Source organism: Rhinatrema bivittatum, chromosome 1 (genome assembly GCF_901001135.1).
Source record: "Rhinatrema bivittatum chromosome 1, aRhiBiv1.1, whole genome shotgun sequence".
Classification (NCBI taxonomy): Eukaryota; Metazoa; Chordata; class Amphibia; order Gymnophiona; family Rhinatrematidae; genus Rhinatrema; species Rhinatrema bivittatum.
The window spans coordinates 248,848,206-248,865,205 of record NC_042615.1 but is presented as its reverse complement, the minus strand read 5'-3'; the positions used below and the strand labels follow the sequence as shown (position 1 = coordinate 248,865,205).

The window sequence follows — 17,000 nt, the reverse complement described above, 5'->3', positions numbered from 1 at the left end:
CTTACCATGTGACAGGGTATCCGTGCCATTGGCCGGCTCCTGTCACATGGTAGGAGCACTGGATGGCCGGCACCATCTTTAAAAATGGCACGTGCCATCCAGTGCTCCCTCCATGTGACAGGGGCCGGCCAATGGCACGGATACCCTGTCACATGGTAAGGGCAAAGGGCCATCGGCACCATTTTGATTAGTGGCAGCCGACGGCCCGAGAGCAGGAGATCGCTCCCGGGACCCCCACTGGACCACCAGGTACCTGTAAAAGGTTGTTTTTTTTTTGGTGGGGGGTTGCTAAGGGATTAGTTTTAAAAGGTCGGGGTGGGTTTTTTTGTTTATCGGCTCGGGCGCAGCCGATAAAAAAAAAACCCGATCGGGCCGGACGAAAAAAAAATCATGATGTGAATCGGAACCGGAATCAGAACTGATTCCGGTTCCGATTCACATCTCTATTCCATACTGCTTATCCCAAGGGTAAGTAGTAGATTTTCCCAAGACCACCTTAATAATGGTTTATGGACTTTTCTTCCAGGAACACTTTGGATCCTAACATTACACAAGCCCCTCACAATAACAACTAGGGTTCAGCAGTTTCAACATAAGACTTCCCTCACATACAGAAGGATGATGAGGGGGCTCGCCAGCCCCAACATAAGACCTCCCTCCCACACACACAGATAAAAGATTGATGATAGGGATTGAACAGCTCTTACATAGCACTTCCCACCCAGGGTGGCGTGACCTATTATGTGAACTAGGTGGTCACCAATGGTGCCGACCATTTGGGGGCACCAAAGAGCAGTCATGTGAGGCTGTGAGCAGAGCCTATCCTGCTCGTGGCAAAGAAGAGTAGAGATTCGGTAGCCATGAATAAGGTAGGAGTTGGGGCCGAGACCAGGGTTCAGCGTGACTGGGAAGAGGGTGAGGTGCAACTGGAGGGGCAGGCGCAGGGCAGAAGGTGCCTAGGGTACCTAAAATCCTTGTGCCAGCCCTGTTTCCACCCTCTCATAATGCTTTGCCCTCTTTCTTTCTCCCTGACCTCCCTCCCACCCTGGCGGACTCTGTTTCTAACCTCTACCCTCCTAGCTGGCAGGCTGCATCCCCTCACTCATTCCCCAGGGGGGTTCAGCATCAATCCTCTTCTCTCCCCCACTTCTCCCTGCAGCAATCTCTTTTCCACAAGTCACTTCTCCAAACTCAAGAGAGGATATAGGGAGGGAAGTAGAGGAAACATCAGATTAATTTCAAGCAGGTGGAAAAACAGGTGCCAGTATTCAGTACTAGTATATACCCCCTAAAAAAAAAGCCCAGAATAAATGTATGCCCTGGTTGCATTGTTCAGAATTATATAAGACAAATGCAACCATAAATATTACCTCCTTAATATATATTTCAGCTCTCTATATACCATGAATAGATCTTTTCCTTGAAATTTTAATTGAAAGAGAAAGTAAACATGAGTGTATTATGTGCATCCTTAGTTTTCATAGAGAAGCTTTAGTTACCTAGTTGGAAACTTGGTAGTAAATGTGGCCTTATTTCCATGCATAATAATACAATCTACTATGTGTAATCAGACAGTCTGGGATTATGTCTTCTATTGAAAAGTAGGCACATATTTTATAATCTGCATATCATACTTGCACAGGTTATAAAATACAGGAGTAGATTTTTGCATGCCCCATAACCTCGTGTATATGGGTGCACACACAGCTATTTGAAAATTATCCTCTTAGGGTCTCATTTACTAAGCATTTTTCCCATAGACACATAATGGGAGAAAAGCCTTATTAAATTAGTCCCTTAAATTTTACCTGAATGTTACTCGCCTTGAGCTACCAATTAAAAGGTATGAGCTAAATGCACCATAAAAAATAAATAAAAATAAAATTTTCATTGTTTCTTTGTGCAGTTTCTCCCATTATGTGTCTATGGGAAAATCACACAAAATGAAACTACACACTTCATTGTGTTTTCCAAGTCATTAAAAAAGACAGCATATCCCTATTGAAAAGAAAGACCAGAGATAATTAAAAGGAATTGAATTATCTTGTCTATGGTTACATAGTGGCAAAGTTAGAAAATCAAGTATAGTGATTTTGATTTTGCTTCTCCCGTTTTCAGTCTTAAAAGGAGATTGAAGTAAATAGCTTATAATAAAGCATTTTGGACTTGGTTTGTTCCAAAATGTGGGATGAATAAGATGCCTCATTATTTTTTTTCAGATCTTCAAAGTCAATGTGGTGACATTGTTGCCTTATAAAGAATAGCTGGGAAGCCACACTAAGCTTGCTTGGGACATGGGTCTAAAGATATAGGAGTGAATTTTCAAAGGAGTTAGGCATGTAAAAGTAGCATATATTGTAGAAATTTTCAAAAGCCCATTTATGTGTATAAAACCTTTTGAAAATTCCACCCTACAGACCATGCAAAAGCAATTTTCAAAGTCCATTTCTGCGTGTAAAACCCAGTTTTACATGCACAAATCATTTTGAAAATTACTTCCATATTATTAAACTATATCAAAGTTCTTAAAATAAAATTATACTGTATAGGATTTTGATGACAAATGATAACAGAATATGGTCAGTTTGTAATTTTGTTGAAATCTCCAGTCCCTCCTGTCTATTTCTGAGGTACATAATTTTGGGAAGGAGTCTACAATTCTGTGCTTCTAAAGTTAACATATTTTAATGAGTTGTTCTTGTACATAACCCATTTTTTGCTTGCGTATTTTCATTTTTTCATAGATTTTTTTTTTTTTGTTCATCATTGAATGAGCAGTATTGTCACTCTTTTGTGTTTCAGGTGAAACAATGAGGATTGCCTCTTCAGAGTTTGCAGACGATCCCTGTTCATCGGTGAAGCGTGGCACCATGGTACGGGCTGCTCGGGCATTGCTCTCTGCTGTCACTCGCTTGCTGATCTTGGCTGACATGGCTGACGTAATGAGGCTTCTATCTCATCTGAAAATTGTACGTATATTTGATTTTCTAGAGTAGCTTATCTTTTGCCTCTTTTCAAGACCTTTTAAAAATCAGCTGTATAGGAAAAGCAGTAGAGTGGAAGGCATGAGTTTTCTTATTAAGTAATCATGTAATTCAATCTTAACCTGTGCCCTAAAAGATTTAAATTTGGCAAATATGCTTAACCCACAGTTTTTCTAATATTTAAGTAACTGTTGTTCTCTTGTCAGTGCTTAGAGCTTGCAGCCTTAGCCTAGTGGTAGGATATCATTACTAATTGTGGGAATAGTAGTTATTTTGTATTTATTTATTTATTTATAATCTGCTTTTCAGCACTTCAAAGCAGAGTATATTCAGGTATTGTAAGTACAGTATTTCCCTATCCCCAGGGGGCTCACAGACTGAAGCCTTTCTCCTGTTCTGTGTCTGTGGGAAAAATGCATAGTAAATGGGCCTGTAAGTTTGTGCTTCAGGCAATGGAGGGTAAAGCTACATTTAATATTAATACTAATATTTGCTTCTTTTAACCATAAATCTTGATGCACCATTTCTTCTTGAAAAAAAAAAGGAATTTTGATCCCCAGGTGTAAGTATATCTAAAAGGCCATACCAGAAAGGGAGTTTAAAAGCTTTTCACATCTTTGGATAAAACAATGGGGTTCCTGATTAAGTTAGCACTTTTATGTTCTATAAAAATTATTTAGTGTCAAGCTTGATGGTGTTAGTATAAACAACAACTATTTTTTTTTTTTTAACTTAAAAAAATGATGAGGCGTAAACGATCGGATTTCCAACTTATCCAACATAGCTATGTTGAATACATTGGAAATTGCAATTGTTGATCTAAATAAAAATTTAAACCCCTCACCCTCCTTAATCCCCCCCCCCCCCAAGACTTACCAAAACTCCCCAAGCTGGCCAAAAGTTCCGTGAGGGTCCGGGAGCGGACGCGTAGGGAATCACGTGACGTCCGCGTCACTCCGACGTGACGCCGATGTCACGTGGTCCATCGCGGTTCCGCTCCCGGACCCCTCGTTGGACCCAAACGGCACTTTTGGCCAGCTTGGGGGGGCCTCCTGACCCCCCCAAGCTGGCCAAAAGTGCCTTTTGGGCCCAACGAGGGGTCCGGGAGCGAACCCGAGGGGAATCACGTGACGCCGCGTCACTCCGACGTCACGCCGACGTCACGTGATTCCCCTCGGGTTCGCTCCCGGACCCCTCGTTGGGCCCAAAAGGCACTTTTGGCCAGCTTGGGGGGTCAGGAGGCCCCTCCAAGCTGGCCAAAAGTTCCTTTTGGGCCCAACGAGGGGTCCGGGAGCGAACCCGAGGGGAATCACGTGACGCCGCATCACTCCGACGTGACGCCGACCTTGCAAAGGAGTTCAGGAATGGCGTCCTGACCCCGCTGGACCACCAGGGAGTTTTGGTAAGTCTTGGGGGGGGGGGGCGGGATTAAGGCGGGTGAGGGGTTTAAATTTTTATTTGCACATATGGACATAGACTCAACTTATGGAATTCTCCATATGTCCATATTGACCGCAAATGGGACCCCCTTTCGACTTATGGACTTATGAACTTAAACTTTTGGTCTGCACATCCCTAACAGTTGCCCTTTGCCCACTTTTGCAGCCTTGATATAATCTGGCCAGTCTTGTTTCTGCTTTGCTCCTCTGATGCTGCCACTGCTGATACTGTTTTGACCCATTGGGGATCCTTGCGTGCTTCATGCCACTTTCAATGTGATGTTGACCTAGGCATGCCTTCACCCTTCTGATGATGTCCGCCCTCCAGTTTCAATATAAATGATTAGAAAATCCCAATTTGGGAGCCCAAAATAAGACTTCTTTGCTTCCCCCCGACTATAACAGCAAACCAATGAAAAAATAAAACAAATAAATTATATATTTTTATTTGAACCAAATAAATAACAGTGACCTATAAAATGAATGAACGAACCAAAATGAATGTTTTTGATTCTGCACAATCCTAATAGAAATCCTACTTATATAAAGTGGAATTCCCTCCTTTTTATTCCTTGCCCCCAACTCCTCCTGATGTTTTCTATTTTCCCAGGCCTTGAAGTATACTTTCTTTTAGCCAGTCTCTGCCTATCCTTGTCACCCCAGTCTTTTTTCCTTTCCCCATGATTCTTCACTGGCAGGACCGGTGCTAGCTTTTTTGCTGCCCTGTGAGAAAAATTACTGTGCTGCCCCCTCGATTCATTCAGTATCTGTCCCGGGCCCATCAAATAAAGCCCAGCTCCATCCTGCAATCTATATTTTTTAAAACTGACACGCCCCTTCACCCCCAGAACCCATGGATTGGGAAGGGTATTAGGTACCCCAGGCAAACCTTATAGCCTTGCACACACACCACCCCACACCTCCCACATCCTTTACAGACACACACAATTAGGGATGTGAATCGTTTTTCAACGATTAAAATTATCGTCCGATAATGTTTATATCGTCTTAAATCGTTATAGAACATGATACAATAGAAATTCTAACGATTTATCGTTAAAAATCATTAAATCGTGTTAGTGCGCACTAACTCGAGTTAGTGCGCACTAACTCCCCGTTAGTGCGCACTAACTGAAAATGATACAAATAAACACTTCCCAGGTCACTGAAGGTCAGTTAGGAATGAATATGTGTTCCTATTGGCTGGCTGCCCTCTTATCTATTGATGTTACCAAGGTTACCACTGAGGTGATGGTTGGGGGGATGGGAAATGGAACTGGAAACTAACGAACACCAACAGAAAATGAAACAAAGTGTTCACACTTCCCAGGTCAGTAAAGGTCACTTAGGAATGAATATGTATGTATGTATTCCTATTGGCTGGCTGTGCTCTTATCTATTGATGTTACCAATATGGTTGGGGGGATGTGAAATGGAAACAGTTGGAAGCTTGACAAAAAAAGTAATGTAATAATCAGCACTCACGTGACTAGAACTTGTTTGTTTATTATTTTTGTTAGCAGGCACCTGAAATGCTAGTGCATGTTGAATTTGCCAATCACTGTGCATTTTAGAAAGGTGGTCCTGGCTGGAACTGTACACAGTTCAAATATATGTAATTGACTGTTGGTAAGTGTATTTTTTAAGTAGCCACACTGGCACCAGTATGTTTACTTTTCCTCCTACTTAACTCACTAGCTCAGCTTTGTAAGAAGGGCTTCTCTGCTTGTGTGTTGTTTTTGTTTGGTGTGAGGAGAGCAGAAACATCAGATCTTTATTCAATCTACTACAGTCATCTCTTACAGTGCCCTATCCCTATTAATACCAGGAGTGTTGTGATCTTCCTGCACACAGTGCCCTAACCCTGATACCAGTCTGAGACAGCTCCCTCCCTGCATTACTAGTGAGAGGCTGGCTTCACAGACAGGGGAGAGCTGCCTGACCCTCACTCCTGACTTCCCCCATGTCCCAGCTAGTGAATGGTGTGTGGGTGAGGGGGGGGGGGGGGGTGAGGATGGTGAAGTCTGAGACAGCTCCCTCCCTGCATTACTAGTGAGAGGCTGGCTTCACAGACAGGGGGGAGCTGCCTGACCCTCACTCCTGACTTCCCCCATGTCCCAGCTAGTGAATGGTGTGTGGGTGAGGGGGGGGGGGAGGATGGTGAAGTCTGAGACAGCTCCCTCCCTGCATTACTAGTGAGAGGCTGGCTTCACAGACAGGGGGGAGCTGCCTGTCCCTCACTCCTGACTTCCCCCATGTCCCAGCTAGTGAATGGTGTGTGGGTGAGGGGGGGGGGGTGGATGGTGAAGTCTGAGACAGCTCCCTCCCTGCATTACTAGTGAGAGGCTGGCTTCACAGACAGGGGGGAGCTGCCTGACCCTCACTCCTGACTTCTCCCATGTCCCAGCTAGTGAATGGTGTGTGGGTAAGGGGGGGGGGAGGATGGTGAAGTCTGAGACAGCTCCCTCCCTGCATTACTAGTGAGAGGCTGGCTTCACAGACAGGGGGGAGCTGCCTGACCCTCACTCCTCCGGGGTATTGTGATCTTCCTGCACACAGTGCCCTATCCCTGATACCAGGGGTGTTGTGATCTTCCTGCATGCAGTGCCCTATCCCTATTAATACCAGGAGTGTTGTGATCTTCCTGCATGCAGTGCCCTATCCCTATTAATACCAGGAGTGTTGTGATCTTCCTGCATGCAGTGCCCTATCCCTGATATCGGGATGTGTGCAAGAAGATCACAACACCCCCGGTATCAGGAATAGGGCACTGTGTGCAGGAAGATCACAACACCCCCAGTATCAGGAATAGGGCACTGTGTGCAGGAAGATCACAACACCCCTGGTATTAGGGATAGGGCACTGTGTGCAGGAAGATCACAACACTCCTGGTATTAATAGGGATAGGGCACTGTGTGCAGGAAGATCACAATACCCCTGGTATCAGGGTTAGGGCACAAGTTCTAGTCACATTGACTGATCACATTACTTGTTTTGTCAAGCTACCAACTGTTTCCATTTCCCATCCCCCATATACTGTCAGTAGGAAACTTGGTAACATGAATAAATAAGAGGGCAGCCAATAGGAATACATATTCATTCCTAAACTGACCTTAACTGACCTGAAAAGTGTCAAATTGTATCGTTTTCAGTTAGTGCGCACTAACTCCCAGTTAGTGCGCACTAACTCCCGTTAGTGCGCACTAACTCGAGTTAGTGCGCACTAATCGGAAAAAAAGATTTTTAACGATTTTTTAACTAAAAAATCGTGCCTAAGACGATTTTCTTGCCCTGCCACACGATTTCTATCGTTAAGACGATATGGAAAACGATTCACATCCCTACACACAATTAAATTATGCATGTATAATAATTTTTACATGAAAAAGAACATTCAAACGTACAGTCTGATGAGGCAAAAATAACCCTTACAACATGTATATTATATTAACATGCAGTCCTGTGGTGCCAACCAGAAAACTCTGCAAAAATGATACTTGGAACTCCTATGGAATTAGACTTTTTGTAATGTGTGTTGGGAGTGAGCTTGGCCCTCAGAAAGCCATGAACAAACAGAATTACCTTTACAATATAGCAAACCTCCCATACTAAAACAGCCGTAACAGCCTTATCTATGAAAAGGAACAGTTCACCTACTACACCAGGCCCTAGAACACCAATAAAACCAGGCTGCTATATATCCCTGCACAGAAATTACATGCCAGCAAAATACCTCACCTCGGTCACATATGGAGAACACAGACAGACCCTGACCAAATACAGAATAAAGAGATCAGAAAGTATAAACAGAAACATGCTGAGAAGAACTGAACTGGAACCCACAACAAGCCAGCCACTACATGCAGAGCAAGAATGGAAAAACAGAAACATTACCATTCTTCATAAAAACATTAAATAATAAAATCAAGAAATATAAAACAATTATAATAGTAAAATCACATTCATAAAACGAATAAATATTTCAAATAGTTGATGAATAGAATATATAAAATTTCCCAAACACCAAGAATATATTTCAAAATATCTGATGAATAAAAAACCTAATGATTAAAAAATGCTCTATTCCCCCCAAAAATGTAATATTTTGAAACAGCAGAATCATCAGATTACACACAATAATTAAAACTAATAAGGATTTAAAAAATATCCTGCTCTCCATACCTATCTTCTAGGGATGTGAATCGTTTTTATAATGAATTGAAATATCGTACAATTTTTCTTAATTTGTTATATATCGGGTAAATCGTGAAACGAACACTTTTTCCCCCGAATTTTCATGAAAATCATTTTTTGAGTTAGTGTGCACTAACAAAAAACCATTTATTTTTGTTATTTTTTGTTACTTTTGTTATTTTTTGTTAGTGCGCGCTAACTCCCATTAGCGCGCACTTAGCCAAAAAATGATTTTTTATTTAAAAAAAAATGCTATTCCGCGGGAAAACAAGATTTTCCCACAGCCACACGAACCCGAAAGCACAACCGATCGGGCACCCGATGCACATCCCTACTATCTTCTGATTTCCTGTCACCCTGAGCTTGTTGCTGATTGGGGGAGGTAGGGACACCCAAATTTGATCTTCTCTCTCCCTCACATGCACAATAACACATGCATTCTCTCACACACTTCCTCTCTCTAACATACACAGGCTCTCTCTCCCTCACCAGATTCATTATGTGAGTGTGTGTGCTTGTGAGAACGTATATGTGACACATGGGCTCTCACAGGCACACAAACATACACACAGGCTCTCACACAGGCACATAGGGTCTCACACAGACACACACACATGCACAAACACACAGGCTCTCAGACACACACATGTACAAAAAGGTTCTGACAGACACATGCTCTCAGTCACTCACACACATACACACATGGTCTCATGTTGTCTTCGGGCTGTGGTGGGATGAGTTCCACCACAGCCTTGTTCCTTCTGATGTCTTCGAGCCCCCGCGGGCCTCATGATGTCTTCGGGCCAGACCACTGGACCTTCCTGTTGGGGGGGGGGGTGGATTGGAAGCTGTACATGGGTGCACATGCACATACAACCAGAAAACAGATCTCTCCAATGGCTGACAGCAGCTTGAGCGCTGGCAGTTTGCAGCTTCTCTGCTTTTTTGGCTGCCAGCAGCCCCACAGTCTCTCCTGCTGCTGCCGGCTTGACGCCACCCCCGGGTGTGCCGCCCTGTGCAAATGCACGGTATGCATACCTGATTGTACCAGGCCTGTCTACTGGAACCACAGAAAGCTTTACACCTTTTATTTTCAAAATGTGTGAAGGCTTCTGTATAGAAACATGTACATATTACTGTGTATATGCAATATAATGTTCTGTTCAACCTTTTGTTAAATTCCATTCAATGCGGGACCATTTTGTTGTTATGTGGATTAATATACTAGAGCATAACAGACAAAGGTTTAGGGTCTGGCTCTGAAATTCTGCGAGCTGTTACTTGTTCAGAATAATGTAGTCCACTTAACCTTTGCATTAGGTCAGTGCTACTTTACTTATATGACATGAAGTTTATTATAGGAGTTTTAATAGAATTGTTGCAGAGTGATGCTCTCTTGTGGTAAACGGTGAGAACTACAGTTGAGTTGTGCTTCGTTTGTTACTTGCTTCTTTATGATAATGAATTTTTGACAATGGTTTAACTTTGTTTCACATAAAGTCACCTAAAAAATAAAAAAGCTTAGTCAAAAATAGAGGCATGACAAGGTGTCATAGTTAAGGCTAATAGGGGAAATTTAAAATTAAAAAAGCACATAAATTACACCAATATTCAATGAGAAAGTATATGCATCCTTTCCCTTTGAAAATGATCCCACAAAAACTACTTGCATACAATTACACCTGTTAATTTGTGCACAGGTTTTCACCTGGAAAAATGTATGGGTTAAATTTTGAAAAAATGGAAAAGTATGCATCTACAGGAAATGCAAAGCTCTCTCCATCAGTGCCCCAGGAATGCCTCTGCTTATGACAAGTAAAGTTTCATGTATGCAGGCTATAATCGTTTAAGTTCACGTGCATATTAGATGGGCGCTTACATAACAGGCCATGTCTGTAAGCAAAGCACTGCTTTACCCTGAAATGCCTTTGAAAATGGCCTTCACAAAACGTAATTTTTGTCTGCAGATACATTTTGCCCCAGACCTTGGCCAGAATTTTCAAAGCAGACATATATGCATAAATCTACTTTGCCAAATTGTGAATGTCTATGTAACCCCCTGCGGCATACATGCACAATGTTGCACCTGCTCAAGAGCAGGCGTAATTCTGTTTGTATGGATTCACACACATAATTTTGGAAAAACAAAAGTATGCGCGTGAATCAGTTCCCTACCTCCAACTCCGTCCCCCTGAACGCTACGTACTGTGCACATAAAAGTCCATGCAAAATCATGTTTTGCGTATACCTCCTTTGGAAAATGACCCCCAAAGTGGTCATTCTTTCTCTTTATTTTTCCCCTTCTCCATCCTTATTTGGTTGCTGAACTTTAAGCTCAGTGAGAAGCGGCATTCTCAGGGATGGAGTCGGGGAGAGGCTTGTATGTATGCACATTCTTTGGTATTTTCTGAAGCACATACAGATTTTTCCCCAGAATGAGCGTGCGTAAAAGTGCACGGATCGTTTTCCTGGGTTGATTTTCAAAATAAAAGTATGCACAGATTTTTCACTTGCAAAACGGATGTAAAAGCCGTGGGTAACTGCGTTTGCAGCAATGCTGGCAGTTTTAAAATTGCCCCCCTGTAGCGGACTCCTACTAGTCTGAGAGTTGTTTTCTCCTGCGATGTCAGTACTTATTGCTTTCTGCAGAGACAGAGCAAGGAAAGAACAGTAGCAGGGCACTTGCGGGAAACTGGTTCACTAAAACTAATTTGTATGTCTAGCAGTGGATAACCATTTATGGAACATCATTTCAGACACCTTCTATTATTGAATGTTAAAATGCGGTTAGGCTTCATTAAACTTGCCAAGCATATTTTTGGCTGTGTCTAAAATGTGTTTTTCTTACAGCCATTGATTTTGTAATATTACCTAAAATGTAAAGACAGATTGGCGTAAATGGCTTTCATTCATGCCAGTGAGTTCACTCTCTCACATTTATTCTAATAGATGGTATAAAAGTGTTTAGTGCAATGTACAGCAACAAACAGTGTGCTAAAAATCACACTTTTGTTAACATAAGAGCAGACACCTTTTATGCACTACAAACAAATCTGTATTAAAAAAAGACTATGCAAGGGTAAGAGTGCATGGGAAGTCAATTTTCAGAACAGTTTTAGCCACACTGAAATAGATTAGCAGGTTTAAAGGTGAATTTTAAAAGCATCGATTAGGGGATGTCTGAATAAGTCAGGTTCCGCTCACCCACTGTATTTAATAAACCGCTCAGATACACGTGAATCTCCCACTGCACGCATATCTCGCTCCAATTCAAAAAGGGGCCTTGTCAGGGAGGAGTCTGGTCGGGACATGGACTTTCTGGGCCGCGTCCATAAGATGTGCGTGCAAATAATTACGCACCTGCGCTCACGCCCAGGTCTAGTGCCACAAAAGTTTACTTCTGCAATGGAGGAGGTATAAGTTTTAAAGAAAAGAAAACTAGCCATATATAACTGGGGTGGGAGTGAAGGTTATTAAACTAGGGGGGAGATTTGGAGGGCTTAGCTCTTACCTGGGTGAAGTAATGGAAGAAGTGGTGAAACTGGAAATGACATGGGTCCACATCCCTTTTAAAATCTCACTATTTACATAGCAGAAGCAGGATTTGCGCACCAATGCGTGTGCTCACTTTCAATTAGGCACACATGCGCATAGCCAGGCTGTTTTATAACATGCGCGCATATAAATGCACAAGTTATAAAACAGTCTCGTCCCTGGATGACCCAACTCACAGGTGCCAATGTGCGCCTGAGTGCCAGTTTGAAAATGACGATCCCTGATTGCCCTGTCCAAAAATTGCTTTCCTCAGTTCAGGTAAAAGTACACATAGTCTTTCGTTGAGCATGCAATTTTAACTAAGAGGTAAGGACGTATTCCTGGGGACAGGGGTGTCGGGGGAGGGGGATATTGCACATATCCGTGACATTTCCAAAAGAATGCATGTTATTTTAGCCATTTAGGATGCTCATATACAATATTAGGTGCAAAGTTTGTAGGCGTTTTTAGCATGTGTACTTTATGTTCATTTCTATAGGGACACTATCTGACTACTCCCACATCCCTGTTCCCCGTGTATTATAAATTGAAGTAATTAAGTGACTTGAGTATAATGGTAAAGTTGGATGTCATTTATACACTATGCAGCAATTTAAAAAATCTGCTGAGCAACCAAGATGGCTAGCTAGCTATAGCTTCTTAAGCTAGCTAGGTACTGGCTCAAAATTCATCTAACTCAATAACCGGCTAGCTTATAGCTAATTTTGTCACTGCCGAATGGCTTACTAAAACCTTTCCCTACATACCCTAGAAATCAATCATCTGCAAAATTAATTTTGCCCCTGGAGCTGTGAATCTCCTTCCCTTCACCACTTTCTCCATGCCCTTGGATTCCCAATTCCAAATAAATTACACCTAGAGTTGCATATCCCCTCCACTCATCCCAAGCTCAGATCCAAAATCCCCAAATCCCATCCAGAGATGGAGCATAGTGCTGCATCAGGCCAGCAAGTGCCATTTTGAATTTGGTATGGCCAGAGCAAAAGTAACCTAATCTCCTGCCTCCTGATGGCTTTAGGAATCAGACCAATGAAGGGTAAATGATTTGTATGGGGTGGGGGGAGTGTCAGGGAGAGTTTGGTTTATGGTATGGAAGCTTTGGGCAGTGAAAGAGGGATCATCAGCCTGTGGTATTAGGGAATCAGGGGTGGGTGGGTCTTGCTCTAGGCTAACTGGCACCCTGTGACAAAACTGAAATTGGCAGCATCCCCCTTAGTGGCAACTTTGGCACAGCAATCCCTCCTTCAGAAACGGCAATAGCTCCTGCACAGTTACCCAGCTCTCCCTCTCCACTCCTACACATATTTCCTTCACTTTCTTTCCTGCATCTTTGCCCTGCTCTCTTCCTCCCTGCCCACAGTGCCCGGCATTCCCCCCCTCACTCTCCCCCTCTAGTACCCTCTTCTCAATCTCTCTCTTTCTCTTTCCTTTCTTGTCCAGAAGCAACCTCCTCCTTTTTTTGCCTCCCTTCCTTCTCTTCCTCCTCTTCCTTGCAGGCTGATCCTTCGTTTACCACCAGAGACAGAAGCCTTATTTCCTCTATACAGTGTTCCTAAGTTTCCTGCTTGTAGGAATCTTATGAAAGGGTTGAGGAACGAGGATCAGCAACACCCCCCTTAAGCATGGCAGTCTGATTGGCCAAACACCCAAAAAGCCAGCCCTGGAAGAGGAGATTGATAGCATATGTAGGGATTAATTTTGGATTGAGACTTTGGGGAGTGATCAGAGTGGGTTATTTTGGTTCAGACTTTGGGAGATATGAAGGGAATAGGCAGGTTGAGGGGGAGATTTATTTTGGATCCAAGTGGAGATCAACAGGTTTTGTTGTTGTTTTTGTTGTTTTAATGTGGCTTTAGTGCAGGATTGGAGGGTGTGTGTGTGTGTTTTGACAGTTCCATGAAGATTTCTTGGCTAGATTGGGAATATAGGGGTGGAAAGAGAATGTTGTCACTGAGTCCCAGTGCACGGTTGTCACAGCTACCTTTAAGTTGGCTATCTCTGCACACAGGGTTACCTAACTTAGGGGCCTGTTTATTCAGCTGTGTTAAAGTACCATGAGAACCACAGTTTAATAAATCCCCACAGAATTTTTTCTCATGCTGCTATGACCTGGAAGTTTTTGCATATACGTGGCAACAAGCAGTGGTGGTCCCCATCCCATGGTCATCAGAGCCCCAAGGATATCTAAGATGATCCCCCATGTTGCCTCTAACAAAATCCCTGATCTGTCCCCATCCCCAACTGTTGCATGAATCATTTTTTAAAGTAGCCATGTTTTAAGCCCTTCCCCTGGCCTTTAAACCCTGTACCCCTTTTGAAAATTGCATCTCGTACCCTCAGGGTAATCTCCCTACATCCCCAGACCCCCACCCTACAGCTCACCCTGTGAGAGGGCAACAGTAATTCCCTTTCATTCCTGCTCTGCAGGTGACCTTTTAAAATGGTGCTGCCTAAATGGGACTCCCTTATGATCTGAGGTCAGCTGGTGCTGGCATTGGTAGGGCAGGAGCGCATAGGGATTGCATCTGCCTATCGGGCTTATGTCATAAACTGTCGGGAGGTCTAGGGAAATGAGGGGGACTACAAAGGTGGTTTACTTTTATAGCAAAAAGGATGGTCTAAAGTCTGGCTATGGGGGCTTAAACATGGCTACATTTGTATTATTTTATATGTGCGATGTGGATTAGGGGTAGGTTGGGAAATGTATGTTGCCTCACGGATCTCCAGAAACGTTTTTAGAGGTATGCAAGGAGCATGTTACAGGATCTTGTAGCTCCTTTTAGATGACAACCCGGAAGCATCCTCTTAACTTTATGGTTTTCTTGGGGAGTTATCTAGTCTTCTTGAGGTGCAGTTAATTTTTCTTTAGTAGTACAGTGTGTAAAGATTTTTTGCAAGCTCTGCTACTAGTTAGCATGCTAATAAACTGCATTACATAAATTTGCATGTGATGTAGCTCATTTGCATATCCCCGATGCACATGACTTAGGGGACAACAAAATAATGCATGGACATTTGCTATAATGATGGATTTTGTGCATCACAAGATATTTTGGCCATGTGATAAATGATGTTTATTACATTCAAACACATTATTGCAGCTTTGTAAATATTAGAGATGTGCATCGGATGCCTGATCATTTCCGCTTTCGGGTTCATGTGGCCGTGGGAAAATCTCATATTCCCGCGGATCGGCATTTTTTTTTTCATGAAAAATTGTTTTTTCGGCTTAGTGCGTACTAACTTCCCTTAGTGAGCACTAACAAAAACTAATAAAAACTAACATTTTTTATTAGTGTGCACTAAGCCAAAAAATGATTTTTTACAAAAATGCGGGGAAAGTGCAATTGTTTTATCGGTTTTTCAATCCATGGCGATTTAGGAAATATCATACAAATTTCCTAATCGTCAAAAAACGATTGCACCTCCCTAGTAAATATGACCTTTAGCCAGCTAATGCTGAAAATTATCTCTAGCCTATTAAATTTCTTTCCCCTACGTAACCATGAGCCTAGGACAGCCCAAAAATTCAGTGGCTATATTTATCCACCTAATGAAAATAGGCAACAGGTATTAGATTATCAAAAGGGCTAATGAAACTTCCTAACTAAGGAGTTAGATGGCTAAATACCTTTGGAAATCTACTTTTCTTATAATATACTAGCGGTACCCGGCCTCGCATTGCAGTGGCAGAGTCAGGTTCTTTACCCTCACTCCCCCTTCCCCTTGCTCATTTACCTCAGTCATTCATCCTCCTCCCCCTTGGTCACTCACCTCGCCCCTCCCTCCCCTGTCCCCATTGCAACTCTCTCCCCTCATATTCACCTCTCCCTTCATTCTCCCTCCCCTGACACTCACTTCCCCCCCTCATTCTCCCTCCCCTCACTGTCACCTCCCCCCGCCTACTGCCTACCCTTCAGATCAGAAAACCTTTGTCTTTCTATTTCTGTGGGAACCGCCCACCCCCCCCAAAAAAACCCCAATCCCAACCCTTTAAATCAAACAATAACCCCCCACCCTCCTGCCCCCTCCCAAGACCTGGGAAATTAAAATTGTTGGTGCTACATGTGGTCTGTCCCTGGGCGTCTGTGTGCATTGGGGTAGATTTTATAAATTTACGCAAGTGCGTACTTTTGTTCGCGCACCAGGCACGCGCAAGGGGGTGCACATTTGTGCAACTTGCGCGTGCCGAGCCCGGCGCGCGCTACTTGTTCCCTCCAAGGCCGCTTCGAAATCGGAGCGGCCTCGGAGAGAACTTTCTTTCCACCCCCGCACCTTCCCCTCCCTAACCCACCCCCCCCGGCCCTATCTAACCCCCCCTACCTTTGTTGGCAGATTTACGCCTGCTGAAAGTAGGCGTAAATCTGCGCGCACCAGCAGGTTGCTGGCGCACCATCACCCGACCCGGGGGCTGGTCTGGAGGCCTCAACCACACCCCCGGGCTGGCGCCACGCCCCCGGTCCCGCCCCGAACCGCCCCTGACCCCGGACACGCCCCCAGACATGCCCCCGAACCGCCCCTTTTACGAAGCCCCGGGACTTACTCGCATCCCGGGGCTGTGCGCGCGCCGGCGGCCTATATAAAATAGGTGCGCCAGCGCGCGAGTGCCCTGCTGGATTTACGCGTGGATGGCTTTTAAAATCTGGCCCATTATGTAGCCAAATAGGGGAGTGCCTAACCAAATTTGCACTTCCAAATTTGTTTTGTGGTCTGGGGAGGGCTATTTTGGTGCGTTCCCAAGATCGTGCAAGTTTAGTATATGTATTTGTGTGTGAACCTCCCCCTTCCCCCAAAAAACAACCCTATGAGAAAAGTTCTCTTAAACTAA

The 17,000-nt window shown here is 43.6% G+C and overlaps 1 protein-coding gene across 2 annotated transcripts in view; it reads left to right on the top strand.

The window, feature by feature from the left end:
* CTNNA2 (catenin alpha 2) overlaps window positions 1-17,000 on the top strand; it is a 2,350,558-nt gene that overhangs the window by 558,211 nt on the left and 1,775,347 nt on the right. For both annotated transcript variants that reach the window (XM_029593361.1, XM_029593351.1), the window contains exon 4: window positions 2,803-2,969. In XM_029593361.1, the coding sequence (XP_029449221.1) occupies window positions 2,803-2,969 (167 nt within the window). The remainder of the gene's footprint in view (window positions 1-2,802; window positions 2,970-17,000) is intronic.